The following is a 20,050-nucleotide window of genomic DNA, read 5'->3' on the forward strand; positions in this document are numbered from 1 at the left end:
AATTGTGGTATTAGCAACCGGCAGTAGCTGGGGTTACAAGCCAACATGGCAGCACCCATGCAGACGTGACAGCCCACTTCGATCCGAACTCGCGCTTGCTACTCGCCCACTGTCCTCACTGCAATTAATCAATGGCAAAATCGCCCATCGCTTTGTGTCAGCTCATGCTGGACAAAAAGTGTCAGGTATGCTTTGTCTTTATTATTGCAATCAGTTGTGTTCATCTAGCCATGCCTGCTAAGCCTTGTCTCTGACAATATGAGAATGAATCTTGGAAACACTGCAAAATACTGACAAGTACATAGCTCTCGAAGCTTCAGGACGTGAATATAAAGCAAATAAATGCGTAGGTTTTGAACTTACGGCGCAGGACGACGACGTGATAAATTCGAGGCGGAAGGAAACTGCATCCACAGGTGCCGCCATGTTTTCGTTTCCGCCGCTGCCGTCTGCTCGCTGTTACTCGTGTGCGCGCAGACGCTATGGGAATGCCGAGCAGACGGCGCGACACGGACGGAGACATATTTAGCAGCGCTGCCAAAGGCCACGGCATGGGGATGGCCATTGGGACGGCCACTGTAGGGGACGGCCAGGGTGCGGTGGTGCCATCTAGTTTTGATTGAGCAAACCAGCTGCGGAAAATCCTCTATAGGAGGATGAGAGAAAAGCAGCTGGTGATTTTATATATCTGTGAAAAGTGATTGCTAGCACCACGAAGCCTGTTCTTAAGTTGCTATGATAGAAATGTGCTGCCCTGGCAGTTAGGTCTGGGACACAATACCACATTCTTGTTCAGTGCTGGAGTGTAATCAGTTGTCATTATGGAAGTCCCTGCTACAAAAGTTTTGCAATAGAAACGTGAGCATTTGTGGGTGCTAGCAGTCACGCCAAATGCCTCGTCCTGTATTATGCAAGCAGTGCCTAGGGAATTGGGGGAATCAGTCTAAAAGCAGCATGATTTCTATTCCATCTGGGAAGCTCCACTTCCGTCTTGAAAACAGTGCAACAACACGAGGACAAAGAAAGAAACAACGGGGCAGCTTCGTCCTCGTGTTGTTGCGCTGTTTTCAAGATGAACACCAACCAACTTGCCTAAATCTCAGTTCTCCTAAGCTCCACTTTTGCTGATGCATGCTCTTTTTTGTGTGTTTGGTCTTACTTTTATCAGATGACCTTGTGACATGGTGTTACTTTAACTTCTTGGATAATGGTCCCACTGACAAAAAGAAAAGCAAGATATTAAAGGGGTACTGACATAAAATTTCGCGGCCGAGATAGCCTGCTGGATCGATTCCCGTGTACGTGCATGTACCATCTGCAGAATATCGACAGCGAATAAAGCTTGGAAGGTATTTTATATGAATTTTGAAGTTCGTGAGCGCGATCCAGCATTATAGGCCGCACCTGGTGCATTGACACCCTCGGAGGTGACCCGAGGTGACTCCCCCTATTTCCCCTACGTAACCGTTGCAGCCGGTACAAGTTATGATGACGTCGTAGCCGCCATTTCTGTTTTGACGCGCTTCCCGACGAATTTCTCCTCACCAGCGGGTCAAACCTGAAGTGAATAGCCACGTCGAAAATTCCTTGCATCCCCGCCGCAAGAAAATCGTCGCCATCAGATGACGATGAGCCCGGCGACGACAGACCGCGCGGAAATGCGTCACTGTTCTGTGTGCTCACGTGACCGAGCGTTTCACTCGCTAGGTGGTGATAGTTGCACCCGGCGGCTTGTCGTTTTTGGAGCTCTGTCAAACCAAAACTGAGGCTGTGTCGGTAATGAGGAGCTTTTAATTAATTATCTGTCGCGCCCTGCAGCAAACAATGTGCCGTGTTATGACTAACAGGCCCCCAGCAACACATTGCAGCAAAAAAACGCGGGGCGAAAATTTTTGTGTCAGGACTCCTTTAAGGAAAACTGTCTGTCTTTCCTCCTTGTGTTCCTTTTCTGTGGCACCACTACCCAAGAAATGAACTTGCACATATATGAACTTGCGCAGCTTTCAGTAATTGTGTTGCTTGCAGTCATGCTCATACTTTAAATGTCCAGCTGCTGGTACAGTGTGAAATATTTCTGGGGACTTCATGGAAAAGAAAAACACAATGGACTGCGAATATTTGTCATCAGAAAGCAAGCGGCTAGCTTACTTTGCATGTTGTGGGCACTTACAATTATGTATATGATGCCAGTCCATTGAACTTCTACCTTCTCTGCATGGGCAGTGACAAATGTAGTTGTGCGAATGTTAGATATCTCGACTGCACAGTATCTTCATGTGGCACTATGATTCCTCTTTCTAGGACACTGCAAGATGCTTTTGAAGGTCTCTTTCCGAGAGACTTGCCCAAGAACACTCGGTTTGCCATTAATTTCTTCACGTCTATTGGCCTTGGGGGACTGACGTGAGTAGCAGTTACTTAGCCTGTCATCTAAAATTGCCTTTCAGCATTTTCTACAATAGAAATGTGGCATTGAACACTCACACATGGCACTTGTTTTTTCATTAGGTTAAGCTTAACGACACTGATTTGTGCAGAAGTGAAAGCTTGTAGTACTTGTGCAGCAAAACTGTGCGGAAACAATTCCTTTTTTTAGTCGCAAGAATGTTGCAGACACGAAGGACTGCGCCACTCGTGCGCCTCGAGCCATGAGGCACATGGGTGGTTTTTTGGGGGGATTCGTGGGCTCCCCCCTCCCCCCCACTACATGCCAGTTTTTGAGCACGTGACCATCCTCTTTCGGCTTCAAAAATAAAGAACACTTAAGCTTAGCACTTAGTTTCGGGCCCCGTTCGCATTGCCTTCTCATTCGCTTGCCATGCTTGGCTTCTCGGTGGACACTTCAGCCGTGCCATGAGGAAAGGAACATCTTTGCACGTGACATTGCTGTTGTAAACTCTCCTGGAGTATGTGAAGCTGGGCTTGTTGGAGATGCATAACTGTTTGCCTAGTGCAGAAATTCGACATAGGACAAGAGAATGGACGAAAACGAGTGCTCATCTTCGTCCCTTCTCTTGTCCTGTGTCAAATTCTTGCACTACGTGAACATTTCTTTTAAAGTGCCTACTGCAAGTACACTAGTGATGTACTCACTACGCCATAATTCACCATTTTGCGAAGTAGTGAAGTACCCACTACGGGTCTGTAAGGCAACCACTTTCGTAGCTGCACACTTTGTTGGTGATGTGGTTGCTACTGATGGTGATTATTGCTTAATACTTTGTAATGGGTGGGCAGCAAAACCAAAGTAATTTGTTATGACAAAAGTTTTGCTCTTGAAAAAGTTCTACTGTAGCGTAATATGACCTTAGAGGTTGCCAAAATTGTTCGTTCACTGATAGGGCCACCATGGTGACATAGTTGTTACGGTGCTCGGCTGCTGACTCAAAGGACTCTCGTTTGATCCTGGCTGGGGCGTTCACATTTTCATGAATGCAAATTAAATGCTTGCAATACTACTACACTGCACATTAAGGAATGCATACATGGTGAGATTAGCCAAATAGTAATCTGCTTTTCATTAATCAAGGCAGCAAGACTACCTAAAGTGACAAATGCTTATTTAATGACTTAAAATGATTGTGCAGTAGTGGTGTGAATGCATTTCTTCAGCAACAAGTTCTTCAACTCAACAGCCACAGTTCTCCTGCAGTAGAATATCAGAACTGTCTTCGCTTGTATCAGTCTTTCTCTCTGTAGACTTCAACAATTTCTGTTGTCCCTTAAGAGTTTTCAAACCAGATATTTAGCAACTTTTAATAGTGAATTCAGGGTGTCTACCGACCGGGAAAACCGGGAATTCTCAGGGATTTTGGATAGTCTGGAAATAATCAGGGAAAACTCGAGGAAATTGTGCTCCCATTAGGGAAAATCCCCAGTAACTTTATTGAAAGGGAATGAAAGTTGTGGTAAGGCTGGCTTGAGATTTTGTGAACGCATATTTTTCAAATCGAACAGCCGCTGCGGCTGCGGAGAAAGGGCGCACCTCGATGCTCTCCTCGCCTTCGTAGCGGTGGAGTGGGAGAAAATCCGGCTAATGCGTGGCATGCGGGAACCATATGAACCACGGCACATCGTGTCATGCAATGTTGTCAGGGTGTTCTGTGACTACGCGGTGTAGTTCTAGCTGTATTCTTCATCGCGCATGCCGTGCGTTAGCGCCCAATATAGTGTTTTTGTTATCGCTGCGTGCCAAGTAACAAGCATGATTAGTTATGGAAGTGGTAGCAGTCGATGTAGGAAGCTTGAGTTATCTTGCAAGCGATCGTGATCATTCAGGAAGCGGATGTCCTGGACAAGGCTGGCACCTTGCAAGCCATCCCTATTGGCGAGAAAAAAAAAAAAAAGACGACAACGCTTGTTGGCTGTTATCGGAGAGTTCACTCGCTCTGGTTCCGAGCTTCAAAGATGCTATTTAGGACTCTGTGAAGAATATGATAAATTTCCAGGCGAGAGTGATCATAACAGGCTCATTTACAGCAATTAAAAGATCTTCCCCCCCCCCCCCCCCCCTCCTCCTCCCAGTGAGGGCACTGCTGAAACAAGTTTAGGCAGTCGACCGATATTTTTTGGGGCTGCAACTTGCAATTACCAGCCACACCACTTCTTATGTGGATGTTTTGTGACAAAGCCGCCGAACTACAAAACTTTTCAAAGCCAAGGCATAGCGGCGACTGAAATTCGCGACACTGGCACAGGTCCCACTTGCTCAATTCGGCGCGCGATGTCGGAAAGCAGAAACGTGGCCAGCATAATCGGATGTGCCGTAATTCAGGCTGTTGCCGTACTTTATGCGATCTTAACCCGTAGCTGTCTTGCTTTTTTTTTTTTATAGCAATTATGTAGACACTCCAGGCCAATTTTTTGCCTTCGCCATGATCTTCCTTCTCAAGTCCAAATTGTGATTGCCATCACCCCGCGCATCATATACACTATATACATGTGCTAGTGAAACTGCGCGAGTGCTTCCAACGAACGGGGCTTAAGCAGAGATGAAACGAGCCAACCGTCTCCTTCGCGCGATGGGCACATGGAGTTAGGAGCCGGAGGGTTGGGAGGGGTGCTGCGTGAGTCCGACAGGAAATGCGTACACATTCCCCGCAGTATCTTTAGAGGGGATCAGCAGACGGCTGATACCTTTGTAGGTGTTGTGCTCTAATTGCAGAACTTCCGTTGAAGCCATAGCAGTGGCGGATCGGGGGGGGGGGGGGTAGTGGCGATTCCCCCCTCCCCCGTTAAGCCTGTGCCAGCCCCCGCCCCCTCCTTTCAGTGCCTATGGAGCCATAGATAGGTCACTTCTCTTACTGCAGCGGCTGTGTTTCCTGAAGGAGCGAGCTGCCAGCCTATATACATATAAAATCCTTATTTGTTGCTATCGGATTCACTATTTCGCTCTCGCGGTGAAACTGTGACTCTTTTTCTAACGTGTGACGGTTTTCGATGTTGCGCGTTCGTAGAGAGCAAATGGTTCATTTGGGCAACATGATAGCAAATGTGTCGCACTGCTCTGCGCAATGCGCGAGGATTTGACAACAAGCCGCAGCAGCAGAGTAAGCACAATTCCACAGTGCGTTAAACCTGCATTTGTTTCGTCTTTACACGTGACACTCTGGCAAGGCATCAAATTGTGATTGCTATACCTCAGGCTCAACAAAATTGATTTCTATCACTAAAAAAAAGTGTTTTCATGTTGCCTATTAGTCGAGCATTCTTGTGGCATTTTCAGTTTAAAATTAATTCTTCGGTGACTATGCCTTGTACGAAAGGTCGAATTCCAGTTTAACGAAGTGCCCCGCCACGGTGGTCTAGTGGTTATGGCGCTCGACTGCTGACCCGAAGGTCGCGGGATCGAATCCCGGCCGCGGCGGCTGCATTTTCGATGGAGGCGAAAATGTTTGAGGCCCGTGTACTTAGATTTAGGTGCACGTTAAAGAACCCCAGGTGGTCGAAATTCCGGAGCCCTCCACTACGGCGTCTCTCATAATCATATCGTGGTTTTGGGACGTTAAACCCCAGATATTATTATTATTATTCAGTTTAACGAAGTAATGATATAACGAAGTAAATTGCCGCTTTTACTGACTTCGCTATATTGAGGTTTAACTATTCTTTGTACTGTTCAAATGGGATTATGTTATTTTAATTTTTTAACGTGCGAACTAGAGAGTGACATCATCGAGCGACATGGTGTCTACTCATCATGACATAAAACAAAGTTCTGTTTCACTCAGGGAATTTTAGCAAAAACACTCATGGAAAACCTGGAAAACTCGGGGAATTTAGAAATGTCAACTCGGTAGACATCCTGTGAATTCTCAAGTGTAGTATGAGTCAAATAGCAAAAATTGTTAAATTTGTATTCAAAATCTTTAATGATTCACACAACCTTAGTTTATAGAATTTTTCTTGTGACACACTAATAAGACAAAAATACTAGAAGATTGCTCAACTGCCAGCCCCACAGGAAATGATGAGGATGTCACTCTAGCCAATGTCTTGACTAGGCAAGTTGTAAGTAAAGATTTTGAAAGAACAACTGAAAGAACAAGTGAAGTGTCCTTTTCGCTTACTTGTCATTTCGAAAATCTTTTACTTACAACAGCATACCAGCAAGCCAAAACTGCCGTGATGGTTAGGCAAGTCAAAATATGGTCCAAGTTGTCGTTGTTGCTTTCAAGCCTTTGTCTTGCTCGGAACTTATCTGTACATGAAGTGTGAATTTTTGTGTGCACTGGGACATGAGCTCATCTGAATGTCCTTTCCTTTTACCTATATAAATGGTGAAGAAACTATCACTGTCTCTGCACTTTTGGCCAGTACTATTATCTGTCGGGGTAAAACTTGAACAAGCCACTTTTTCTAACACTTATCATTTAGGAAGACTGAATTTTTGTTTGGAAAAACTGCACACATATACTGCATTGCCACTGAAACCTTCGGTTTTTAATTGTGTATTGCGTTGTTGATTCCTATATTGTACCATTTTGAATCAGATTGATTCCAATCGAAGAGAAGCTGAAATATCTCGAACCGCTTGTTATGCAGGGCTGACCTACGCGAGCACCTGAAATCAGCTCCAAAGCCAGCACCGGTTTCGGACACGATTGCTGTACCAGCAGCTCCAGCAAAGAAGAAGTCTACGTCATCAAGCAGTGATTCCAGTAGTGATTCAAGTAGTAGTGACTCCAGTAGTGACTCAGACAGTGAATCCAGCAGTTGAAAGGGTGAAATGTACATATCACACACACTCACTTCATAAGACTTCTGAAATAACCTGTATTGTAATTTAAGATGTGGCATGGTTGAGCAGTGCCTTAAAGTCAAAAAGTTGTATATGAATTTTTGAAATTATCCTTACATTATTTGTAATGGCAAGGAAATTGATTGTGGCGTGGGTTCCACTAGAATCCTCACTAAAAATTTTATTGGTGAGCTGTAAGATTGTCCTCATGACATTGGGAATTCTGGCTTTGTTTGGGAGGGATGCTTTTTGCATTTTTTGTATATATATGCTGTTTCATCGTTGAGAGGCTTTGGCACTGCATTACTCGCACAGGTAATCCTGAGTACAGGATCCTGTGATGTTGAGCACCACAGCAGGTAATGCCTCTGACTCTCTCAACCAAATGACATTTTTTATATAACAAATGACAATGTAGTAGGGAGCATTGGAGGGGAGGGGGGTGGCAGAGATGTGCAAACCATCCAGTCACCTTGATGTGCACAATAACTGTATTAAGACGAGTGCCACTGCAAAATTGACCACTATGTTTCTTGTGATCGTCGCAAAACTTCTGTTACTGGTCAGCTTTGCCCGACTGTCGCATGTTTTGAGAAAACTGCATGGTGTCCTGTTTTTATGGTGTTCAAAGCCGACAGCACTCTGGCAAGAAAGGACGTGGGAGAGTACACCATCGTGATTCATGCTGTATCCTGTCTCGGTGCAGTTTGCTCTCGCTTCAGCCATGAAGCAACCTGCCGTTTGCGAAAAGTTCACAAGTTTACACTGTGAAAGTGGCGGGTGTTTTTGTGTATGTGTGTTATTCATCTGCAACTTCCATTTTAGTTTTTTGTCAATAAAGCAACAAAAAACTTGCAACTACATAAAAGGATGTGTCAATCATCCATTTTTATGGGGTAATATCGTGATCGTCTGTGCACTTGGCATATTCGTTGGACAAGTGATCACATCGTGTTGTATGTAATGTACCTCACAAATGTATAAAAAGTGTCCTGTAATTACTGTAAAAACAGTTAAATTAAACTATTGTTGCTCTGTATTTTGGATGTGAATGTAGCTTTGGAGACAGAACATTTGTCAGACGTCCAGTTTTGGATGTTATTTAATGGATGTTCCAATGAAAGATATTGATTAATAGATATGGATTTTTTTTACTTACATGCAAATATGTCTTCCAGAAGGCTTTGTGGTTGAGTTTCCCTGTGAGAGAAATGTGCTTTCTCATATGTTCAGATTTCCCTGACACTGCACGTTTGTCTATGGACGGAGTATTAATGTACAGCTAGGACACTCCAAGACAATGGCAATTATTAAATGCGTGTCGTGATGCATTTTGGCTGAAAGCTCAAAAGATGCCGATTTCTCTGCAATAGAATAGTGGCGACATACAGAGTGTTTTTACACAATACAGATTTTTTTTAGAGCTGTGCGAATAGCAAAATTTTGGGTGCGAAGCGAATTCGAATATTGGAGTGTGAGTGCGAATCGAATCGAATATTTCTCGAATATTTTTCGAATACTTCGAAGTGTAATTGCAGAAAAAAAGGTTAGAGTGGATTCCTAAGCATATTCTTATGAGATAGCAACATGAAAGTGTTTCTTTTCGCTAGGTTGATGAAGCACTGGCGGGAGGGTGTTTCATAGTTATCAAGAATGAGGCAATGTAGAGGTCGAATTGTATTTATGTACACGATTTGGTGCAACCAAAGTGTTGCCGACAACACTTTACACGTGATAGGCAAAGATGCCATTTCCTCAGCCTCTCTTCCTCTTTCAACTTCTGTGGAAGCCCAACTGATGTGGCGGACAGGACAAGGGTGTGCTCCCTTCAAGTCCGGAGTTCCAAATCTGCCTAGTAGACGTCGACATATAAGAACGTCTGAAATTTTGGATGCTAAAAAGCTTTGGCTTCCAATTTTTCGGACTTCCTGCCCAAACTTCAGGTCCGAAACAGCCCCCACCTCTGCCACATCTGTCATCTCCAAGTTGGAACCAGTGTTTTCTCGAGTTAATAAATTGGCGACCGTAGCGGAGCTTGAAAGACAGCTTTGCCGCAGTACCGGGGTGTGATGAGGTGAAGCATATTGAAAATCTAGGGACCACTTACAATCGGACGTTGACTGTGTCTTGGCCAAGTTCAACCGTAACGGAGCCTGAAAGGCAGCTTTGCCGCAATACGAGAGTGTAATGAGGTGAAGCATATTGAAAATCTGAAGGGGTCACTTTCAATTGGACGTTGACTGTATTTGTTTTTGGGAAGTTCGAATAGTAAAATTCCAGTGCGAATCGAATAGAATAGCAAACACTATTCGAAAAATATTCGAAATTTCGAATATTCGCACACCCCTAATTTTTTATAAAAGTGCTATGACCGTCAGTGCAGGGCAGGGGTTCGGTCACCCCCCCCCCCCCCCCCCCCCCCCCCTTATTGGTCAAAGGGGAGCGCCAAGCCTCCCCGCGCCTCCACTCAGAACTGTTCCGTCATTCGACACAGGTTTTGTACTGCTTACCTCACCTGTATACACCGAAAAAGCGGGGGACCAGCGGCACGCCGTTGTGGAGATTACGTCGTATCGCTTCATATTCACTTTTGCATTCATGCGAAGCTTATTTTCTTTCGAACTCGGCCAACCGGGATGTGGGGGCTGCGTTGAACATTGGGCCTTCCTAATGGAGAATCCTGCGCACGCCTATGGTAATGGTGCCAGTTAGCTAGTCCTGCAACATGCTAGCGGACAGCTGGAGCAAACGAGGACCTGACGGGAGCTCTAGGAAGTAGAGCGGGCAGGCTGACCAATGAGCAGCCTCCACAACGTGTGATGCAACAATTATTGCGACATTTATTAGGTGCCAAAGCATGGCCTCCGCGATTGCGCACCGGCGGGTTTCTTTCAGAGGTGGGCGTGGCCCGCTCCTCCGCACCGCGGCGCTCGCCACTGAGGGTCGGAAAGGCTGCCGCGCCGTTGGCGCGGCTTGCGTGAAGCGAGGAAAAAAATGGTTTTGCGCTTTTATATAACCTCCCACTGATTTGGAAATATCAGGTCAATGTGTACGAGAGGCAAGGTGCATGTTGGGGCCTATTTTTTTCCTGAAATGCGCTTTTTTTTAGATGCGAAGCACCTTTTGCTCGGGGCTATGTCCGTCCGGTCCCCCATTGCGCATGCGCCAACTCTTTCCCTCCTCCGGCGCAGGTGGTGTGAGCGCTAGCCTCCGCTTCGTTTCTCATCTGCCGTTCTCTCTCTCCGGCGCAGCTGTGCGCTCGCTCCGTTGCACTCTCCTTCGCAACGGCGCTATGGCGCCGGCACAACGGCGCCGTTTAAGAAAATTGCACGGAATCGTGTGCTGGCACGCGCTAGCGCGTTCGGGCCTGTGTAAGGGGCTGGGTAAGACGCTGTGCCCTCTCCCCCTTACATTCTCTCAGCAATCATGTGATGGCATCGGAGAACGAGATCCTGCAGACGCGATGAACGACGCGTTGTATCCTAGTCAGAACGCGGTAGCGCGTTCGGGCCTTTGTAGGGGCTGGGTAAGACGCTGTGGCCTCTCCCCCTTACACCCTCTCGGCAATCACGTGATGGCGTCGGGGAACGAGATTCTGCGGATGCGCGATGAACCCACGTGCTCCCGCGTGGCGTGCTCCAACAGGAGTTCGGGACGAGTAACAGCAACTACAGTGAATTCATGGTGCTCTCCACTTGCAAGGACGCGTTAACATCGGGCAAGGTGCCCGTGATGAACGGAACTTCGCATCCCCACATGGTTCCCTTTAGTGGGAGATGGTGTAATTTTTTGCTATATATATGCGCCTCCTTTAGAAGTGCGATGCCTCTGCAAGAGATCCGCATGTGCTGGAAACGCACTCGAAGTTTGCGGGCTTCATTGTATGGGGGTCAGGCCCGTACCAGGAATTTTTTTTCGCGGGGTGGGCACTTGCTGAAATCCTTGATTATTTGAGAAAAACACTTATCTTCATTACTTATTTTTGGGAAAAACACGTACTTCACCAAAATTTCGGAGGGGGGGGGCACCCCCCCCCCCCTCCCTGGCTACGGGCCTGATGGGGGTGCTGGCGAAGCAGACTCGCGTTGCGCAAGCGTTGCGCAACACGCGCTGGAAGGAGCAACGCGCAACTGCGCATATGTGCGTTGGGACGGACGGTCACCGCGAGTATGTCTTAAAGGTTATCGCCTTAATACTACCAGAGACGAAAATCGGGCAGTTGCAATGATTTCCTCCATAAATCGGGCCAAAACAAATGCAATAACAGAAAAAAAATACTTGCCTTCAGTGCAATCAGAAGATACGACCGCTGATCCTTCCTTGAACGCGATAAAGTGCCCACGTGCACGCTGGTATGCCGTGCGACGTGTTTTCTGCCGCGGTCTCCGCTGCAGCCGGAAGGCGCATTGCTTTTTTTTTTTTTTGCTGGGGAGCGTGGCGATTGGGACGGCCGGAGAGAAACCCGCCAACGCGCAATCTCGGAGGCCATGACCGAAGGGAATACGCGGCGAACAGATCACACCGAAGGCATATATTACATGCAGGACAAGTTGTCCTCAAGCGATGATGAAGAACGTAGTACGTCACGTGGTGGTGGACATGTACGAAGTGCCAAATTAATCCACAGTATGTCATTGTTCCCAAACACCTAGGCTTCAAACTTATGAAGGCACTGTAAAAGTTCCAATCTTTTATTGCACCTATGCGTAATTGTTACTTTCGCGGGTCCCTTGGCGGCGGCGCTGACAAGCTCTACCTTATAAAGGCATAGCGTTTGCGGTTTCTGTGCCGTTCCGTGCATAACACAGTTGTACACTCAGGTACACCTGTACCGGCGCCGAAATCGTCACTCAGTCCACCACGTCGGCGACGTGGGCTTTACGACAGCTGCTCAGCTGCTTGTAAATGGGCATGCATTCACCATTACTGCTGCGTGTTCTATGGTACGACCTACGGGGGTGGTGTACGCGCCGCCCCTTAGTATGTCTATAGACCTTTTCACAGGAGCAGTGATTCCACTTGCGCTAAAGTGCGCGAAGTTGGGCTTACTGCGCCAACCTGATATTATCGACGGAAATTGCGCCAAACTCCGCCAGAGTCTCGAGTGTTTGGGGTCGTCTATCGCCGGCAATATCGCACTGCCGGCGCGTCAAAACATGCGCAGCTTGATCTTGGGGCCGCCAAAGTCGCAACCACGAAGAATTATTCCGTTGAATAAATATAGTGCTCGCGCGTGCGTCCCGAGCACGGTGTAAGAATATACTCAGGTGATGACACTCTTCCCCCAACGCATGGGAAACCGCAATCCACGCGCGTCCAGATAATGTTCGGGTCCTATTATCAGATGACTTGCAGTTTCATCGGCGCCGTCTAGGGCGCTACGAAAAGCGGGGCAGTCGTCTCCATAGCAACGCGTATATATGCTGCTGATAACGTGCATTTTTTTCTTTGCGTTTTGCTGGATAATGTGCACCCGCCAAAGCGGCGTCGAGGGGCGAAATCGAGAGAGTAACAGGAGAGGGCACGGCGAGCGCGGCGGCAATGACGCAGTAGCACCGTGGTTCGGCTACTCGCGGGCGCTCTCCGCCTCGAGCCATTAGTTGGCGCACCGCTCAACGCGGCGCGGACCCATGACCGAACATTATCTGGCCGCTTAGGCGCGCGCAGTGTCGACACCTAAATATTCTTACACCGTGGTCCCGAGCGGCGAGCACGGTGTAAGAATATACTCAGGTGACGACATTCTTCCCCCAACGCATGGGAAACCGCAATCCACGCGCGTCCAGATAATGTTCGGGTTCTTATCAGATGACTTGCAGTTTCATCGGCGCCGTCTTGGAGGGCGCTACGAAAAGCGGGGCAGCTAGTCGTCCCCATAGAAACGCGCATGCTGCTGATAACGTGCATTTTTCTGTGCCATTTTGCTGGATAATGTGCATCCGCCAAGCGGCGTCGAGGGGCGAAATCGAGAGAGCAACAGGAGAGGCACGGCGAGCGCGGCGGCGATGACGTTCTGCTACTCGCGGGCGCTCTTCGCCTGAAGCCATTAGATGGCGCACCGCTCAACGGACCAACGACCGAACATTTTCTGGCCGTTTAGGCGAGCGCAGTGTCAACACCTGAATATTCTTACACCGTGGTCCCGAGTAATTAAGCCACGACGCCATGCACGGTGCCGACGCAGCTTCTGTTGTGCAAGTCATCGCGACGGTAAAACGCGCTCTCTGCAGAGGCTCGTGACATCTAGGCCAATATTCATCGGCGGACGTCGTCTGTTCCAGAAACGCAGCTGAGAGCTCGTTTCAAGCGTCGCATGGCACATAATTAAAGCAATGTTCACCAATAACTACACGCGTGCCGTTAAAGGGACACTAAAGGCAAATATTAAGTCGACGTTGATTATTGAAATAACGGTCCAGAAACTTCGCAGTGCTACTTTTGTGCCAAGGAAGTGCTCATCTTGATATAAAATCACGTTTTAGTGGTCCGCATCGCGTTAGCGCACTTCAAATCACCCGCCTGAAAACGGTGTTTCTCACGTCACTGTTGCCGTGCCCAACCGGCCCAACGTTGCCCGCCTTTACTGCGCGGTGGCGTGCACTGGCGGCGTGCGCCATTCGGGCATCCGGCAACATCACATGCATGCGGTATTTTGTCGAACTTTCTGTCAGAGCGACTTTCACGAGCGCGCAAAGCACACGCGTCATCGGACTCTCTCACGTCATCGGGATCATTTCCAAAATGTGCCGCTCGTGGCGCTCACCGTGTCATTGGTCATACGTACACTGAGCTTTCACTCTGACATAAATTGTTATTTTTTGCCTTTAGTGTCCCTTTGAATGAATGTCACTTCTGTTTCTGGATATTGCGGAATAAAATCTGGGAACGCTAGCAATGGATTTTCCTTGCTTCGCGTCCATGGAAGAGCACGTGAACCGTGGGGACGCGTTGACATTTTTCCTCAAATATACTTTATCCATTGATCTTCATCCAGATGAGCTTTTTTGTAATTCCTTCCACCAGCACATCCGAGTTTGTAATCGCTCTTGCGATAAATACCCCCTAAAAGGCCCTGCCCTTTTGAGCTCATGAGTGCTAGGGTAAATGCTCTCATCTCATTAATGAAAGCATGCCTCCTGGTCGTAGCAGCCGCAATTCGGTTTTAATATGCGCAGCTGTCAGCGGGCCCATCGCTGACGGCACGCCCAAATCTGTAAAGCGGCTATGCCATGTTACACGTCCGCCCTTCGCTTTCCAGGGTCAATAGCTGACGTTTATGAGCAAATAATGCGATACCAAAAAATTGTATTGTTATCCAATCTTGCGTATCTCAACAAAACGCTGGTTCAAGGGAATGTGGCCGCTCCAGGACCGAAGCGGTTTTCGTGCTGTCAGTTCTCTAAACGCGATAAGCGTTGAGAGCACAGTAAGTTTACGAGCAGTCTCCTGGTGCCTCAAGATAGCGCGCGCACCAGCGACTGCGCCCTCCGAGCGACGCAGCTCCCCCGCCCCCCCTTTCCTTCCCCTGGCGTCCCTTCATGCTCATGTCGTCCCTCGTTGAACGCACTTTCGGACACATTGGCACAGAAGCTCGACTTGAAGCGGATCTTCATCTTCCAGGCAACCCGTGCAAACGATAGTCTGGAAGCACTGCGAGATTGCTCTCGGAGAGGGAAGGGAGTGTCGGAGGAGGTCGGCTTTTTGAGGCTAGCTAAGTGACGTCATGTTGCGCCCGCTAGTACAATTGATCGAGAGGAAGAAGAACCTGGCTTTTGCCTTGGAGTCGTCTTAGTACATTAGGGAGAGTATGGCTCCTTAGCATTGAGGCAGTGGTGCACATCGCGGCGTTTGTCTACCACGTCCAGTGGCGTAGCCAGGGGGGGGGGGGGGGCACACCGGGCCCGTGGGGGGGCCCATTTCGAGGGGGGGGGGGGGGGCTCGAAATTTTTTTCCATGGCATTTAGAGCACAAGATGACATTCCATCACATCTGCCTGCCGGACCACCACTTCGGATCAAGAAGGTGCCCCCCCCCCCCCCTCCGAAAAAAATTACTGGCTTCGCCCCTGACCACGTCTGCTGATGGCCACATGGATGCATTTAGAGCGTCATTTCATAAAGTACAATTTTATTGATCCAGTATTCTGTTTATTTGCTAACGTCGAAAACAATCGCTGAAGAGGTTATTCCAGAACACTCAGCTACATGACGCCCTTATTTTTGCATTAGCGAGTGAAATAAGGAGTGCTCCTGAGATGATTTTCTCCGTGAGATTTGCAATGAATTGAAATATTCCTAGCTCTTCATAAGAGCCCCATAATATTCATTCAGGTGCTTGATTGTGAATGCAACTTGCTTCTCCAGTGTACTTAAGGATGTGAAATTAACTGCTCCAGTGCTCCCAGATGCAAAATTACTTGTTCCAAAATGCTCCAAGATGGAAATTTTTGCTGCTCCAAAAATTGTTCCAAGTGAGAAGTACTCGGTAGCACTGCAGGAGAGAAAAAACGCCGCCATGCTGGGCTGCGAACGGTTGCACAAAGGCTGAGGTCACGGCCTCGGCAGTACATTTTTGGGTGGGGGTCACGCCTGTTTAGCGCAGCTCGAAGAGGATTATGACGGCGCCTACGGAGCCTTGTGTGAAAAGGTCTATAACGGTTCGAAAGTATGCCAGTCACGTACCACACTGCCTCTCGAACTCGGTCATCTCTGGCCTGAGCCACAAAACCACTATCTACAGTACCTCACTAGTTGCCTCAGTTAGCTGACAGGAATTTGCTGTGATAATCTTGTCAAGACACTCAGTAAGCTTTAGTCCCTTAAGATATCTATGAAGGATTCTAGCACAAACGTATTTATTTTAACTACCGCAATGACGCCAGGTCCTCTGTTTGATAATTTGTAAATTTGAGCAGTAATTGACCACCGTACTGAAGCTACCTTCTCAAGCGAGTTTCCAACGGGCCACTTCAATAATATGCAATGAATCTAAAAAAAAAAACTTTTTGTCTTTCTTTTTTTTTTTCTTTGAGTGATAGAGAGAGATGACGTGTGTAGACATATATAGTTACATCTATAGTTACATAGATAGACATATATAGATATATAGACATATATAGTTACATAGATAGCATCTCCGAATGCTGCACTTTAAATATCCTTCCAACCTGCTCGTCAACGTTTTTTTTTTTTTTTTTTTTTTGCGGCTACTTATGCGTTGCACAAAAATGGGGTTTGTCCGCAATATGCTGGATATTCTGCTGAGGCTCCATCACCTCGCACGTTGTCAACTGTTATGCAATCTGAAATGCACAAGAACCGGCTTTCCGCTGCGAACAATTATGTGCTCGATGCAGAGGCGTTGCCAGAAATTTTTTTCGGGGGTGGGGGGGGGGGGGGGGTTCAACCATACATTATGTATGTTCGTGCGTGCGTTTGTATGTGTGCGTGTATATATACACATGCAAAATTGAAAAATTCCGGGGGGGGGGTTGAACCCCCCCCCCCCCTCTTGGCTACGCCCCTGGCTCGATGATACAGCTTCTCGATTGCGCTTGTCGTGATTGTTAGGATCTGTTTAACGTGAATGTTTGGTGGAGTTGGTACTTAATTGCACAAGAAATGTTAAGCGAGAAAAAAGAAACGAATGGACGAAGAAGGTGATACGGACCGACGTACGCTGGCTTCCAACTGAGGATTTTTTTGGAAATTCACATACAAAAATAATGACACAAAGGCGATCCTGTGCAAGGATAGAAAGAAAGAAAAGCACCGCGCAAAAAAAGAAAAATAAAGACATCATCCTAATGACGAAAGTACCCCGTTATTTAGAACGGCAGCGGCCGAAGTGGCTTGTCTTGGTCACGCGCCTGTATTAGCATGCCTTCCCTTGACCACTAAGAAACTAGATTATTATGGTATATGACGGTTCACCTTTGGTATCAGTTTTTTTTTTCCGCGCAGTGCTTTGTGTGTGTGTGTGTGTGTGTGTGTGTGTGTGTGTGTGTGTGTGTGTGTGTGTGTGTGTGTGTGTGTGTGTGTGTGTGTGTGTGTGTGTGTGTGTGTGTGTGTGTGTGTGTGTGTGTGTGTGTGTGTGTTTTCTATCACTTGCACTTCTATCACTGCTAGTATGCGTGCTTTCCCAAATAAACCTCCAGTGGAATTCAGCACTTATCCGTGTCGCCTCTATTTGTCCGTTCGTTTCTAGCCCCGCGCTGCAACATTAATTCTTGCAGGATCCGTTGGCTGTTTTACTGTAAATTGAAATAGGGGCTTGTAGAGGCGCTATTCTTCCAGCTTACTTTTATGTGAGCCTTAGTCACTTAAATGCAGCTAATGCAGGCCCTCAAAACATAATAGCAAGTACGCCCGTGGTACTGCGGATGAGCAGCGCCAGCTAGCTTACATTGCGTTTTTTTTTTTCAGTTCTTCAATTTGCTTTTATTTTTGATGGCACGCGTGACTGGTGACAAAAAAACTGGGTTGAGAAAAATGAGTTGTCAGACCCTTTAAATATATAAGTTCACACCTCCTACCCTTTGTGAATGTGGTCACAATTCTTATAAAACTGCTTACTACACCATTTACTGGGATCCATAAGCAGAGGCGTAGCCGGGGGGGGGGGGGGAGGCACACCGGGCCCGTGCCCCCCCCTCCCCGATTTTTTTTTTTTTGCTATGGCATACAGAGCCCAAAATGACACTCGACCACATCTGCCTGCCCGGCCCCCACTTCAACTCAAGGAGGTGCCCCCCCCCCCCCCCCCCCAAAAAAAAAAAATTCTGCCTACGCCCCTGCCCATACGCATACATATTTGTCAAATGCAGTTATACGTATATCACTATTGGTATTGTTCAGATAGAGAACTTCATTTGTCCTGTGAATTGGCACATATCCGATGGAGGCGAAAATTCAAGGCTCGTGTACTTAGATTTAGGAAATTTCCTGAGCCCTCCGCTGCGGCATGCCTCATAATCATATCGTAATTTTGGCACGTAAAACCCCAGCAATTATATTGTGAAGTGATAAAAGATTGGCACATGACTTTATGCACCTGGCGTCACTCAAGGGGGGTGGGTCAGGGGGGTCCTGACCCCTCTTGTGTTCAGGCATGACGGGGACGCCCCTTGCAGGTGTCCCCCTCTTGACATTTATTTTTCAAACATCATATTTCAATTGCTTGACAGTGAAGTATAGCGCTCTTATACTTTTTAAACGCCGGTTTATTTCGTAGTTCGTGTGCAGCTGTGTTCAGTACTCTCCAGCTGTGTAAGCTGTATTGCCATTTGATAGGTTTTTAAGAACACTCAATAGCACAATGCAATTACGTGGTGAACCCATGCTCGTTTCTTATTTTTTTTACATTTTATTTCAAAGCATGATTTTAATTTTTATATAATTAAATATAAAACCTATATTTATAAAAACAAAATGGCCGCCATGACCAGGAGTATGTTCCCCTTTTTGTTTTTTTCTGGATTTACGCCACTGACTTTATGGACCTGCAGCACTCCTTATTTGCCCAACATATCCTGCTATATGATAGCCTTACAATATATATCTTAGAAATCGCGTTCCCAGGACCCATAGCTGTTGTTCCTGAATTATTGTTTTATGTTTCCTTTCAATGTTGTTCAGCTTACAGCATTTTGACAAAATTTTGCCGCTCGTTTCCAGGCATATGCACCGTGCAGTCGAGTTTTCTCGTGTGACTGCAGCCATGGGCGTCCGGAGGGGGGTGCAAGGGGGGGCAGCTGCCCCCCCTTGGAATTTTGGATAATAATTTTCTATGCAGTAGCAGTAAGCTACACAGCTTGATTAGCACACTCCAGTCCCGCATATCAGCGTGAAACATCATTCAGGATTACCAGCCAACTTTGCACGTTACATACTGCAATGAAACAAAAGCTACATATGCTGTTTGCCCCCCTCCCCCTCCCCCACCCTCTGCTGATGCACCCCCCTGGAAAAAGTTCTGCGGACGCCCTTGACTGCAGCGCCAGAACGCACAGCCTAGCGGATAAATAAAGCAACTTTGAGGCGGGGTCGGTCAAAATGGAACGCGATGCGCGCGTCTCCCTCCCTGCATTAGTGGGCGGACTGTGGCCGGGCTACACGGGGGACGCGTTCGCGCGTCTGTTTTCTGCGTGCCTCTAACGGCCAATGTCAGCGAACTTAATTGGGACGGGCCAGTGCGAGCAACGCAGTTCCCTCTGGTCATAGCGGTCTCGATGAGGCGCAAACTTGGACGCCACAGGCACGACCGCTGGATGCAAATGCGCTACAGGGAAGCCAACCAACACTGACGCTTCCGAAAATGCATATTGAGTCGCCCCGGCCCCGCCCCCAACTCTATGCCACCCCCGCCCCCTTTTCTACCATCTTTAAGCGCGCGCCCTTGACGAACAATTCCGAAGCCTCTGGGCGCTAAAGTTCGCTTTGAAGCATCCACGCTGCGATACCTCGTGAAGCGATGATGTAATTATATATATTTTTCTTGCATCTGAAAGTCAGCGGGAGATCTCGACAAAAACTGCTTCTGCGGTTCAAATCCGGGAAAACCACGGTAATTGAATAAGTGTTCAAAATTCGCGGTAAAGCGGACGCCGCTTGAATCCTCGAGGTTGTGGCAGTTGTGGTCACGTGTAATTACATACCGCTTATCATGCCACTAATAAAGAAGCTTATGTCTAGGTTGATGTGCTGTCAACTGAGCAAAGAAATAACTTCATGACAAGAAAAAAACAAAGAACCTTCCAACTTCCAACCGGTCCAACCTTGCTTCACATGTCACCTAGCAACCCTGTGATGA

General features: G+C 47.4%; 1 protein-coding gene across 2 annotated transcripts in view; it reads left to right on the top strand.

Moving 5' to 3' along the window:
- Window positions 1-8,591, top strand: part of LOC119378927 (pre-mRNA-splicing factor CWC22 homolog) — an 81,868-nt gene extending 73,277 nt beyond the window's left edge. For both annotated transcript variants that reach the window (XM_037648014.2, XM_049411758.1), the window contains 2 exons: window positions 2,302-2,403; window positions 7,045-8,591. In XM_037648014.2, coding sequence (XP_037503942.1) covers window positions 2,302-2,403; window positions 7,045-7,219 — 277 coding nt within the window. In that variant the 3' untranslated portion in view covers window positions 7,220-8,591. The remainder of the gene's footprint in view (window positions 1-2,301; window positions 2,404-7,044) is intronic.
- The last annotated feature ends 11,459 nt before the right edge of the window (window positions 8,592-20,050 follow it).

The sequence above is a fragment of the Rhipicephalus sanguineus genome, chromosome 1 (genome assembly GCF_013339695.2).
Source record: "Rhipicephalus sanguineus isolate Rsan-2018 chromosome 1, BIME_Rsan_1.4, whole genome shotgun sequence".
Lineage (NCBI taxonomy): Eukaryota > Metazoa > Arthropoda > Arachnida > Ixodida > Ixodidae > Rhipicephalus > Rhipicephalus sanguineus.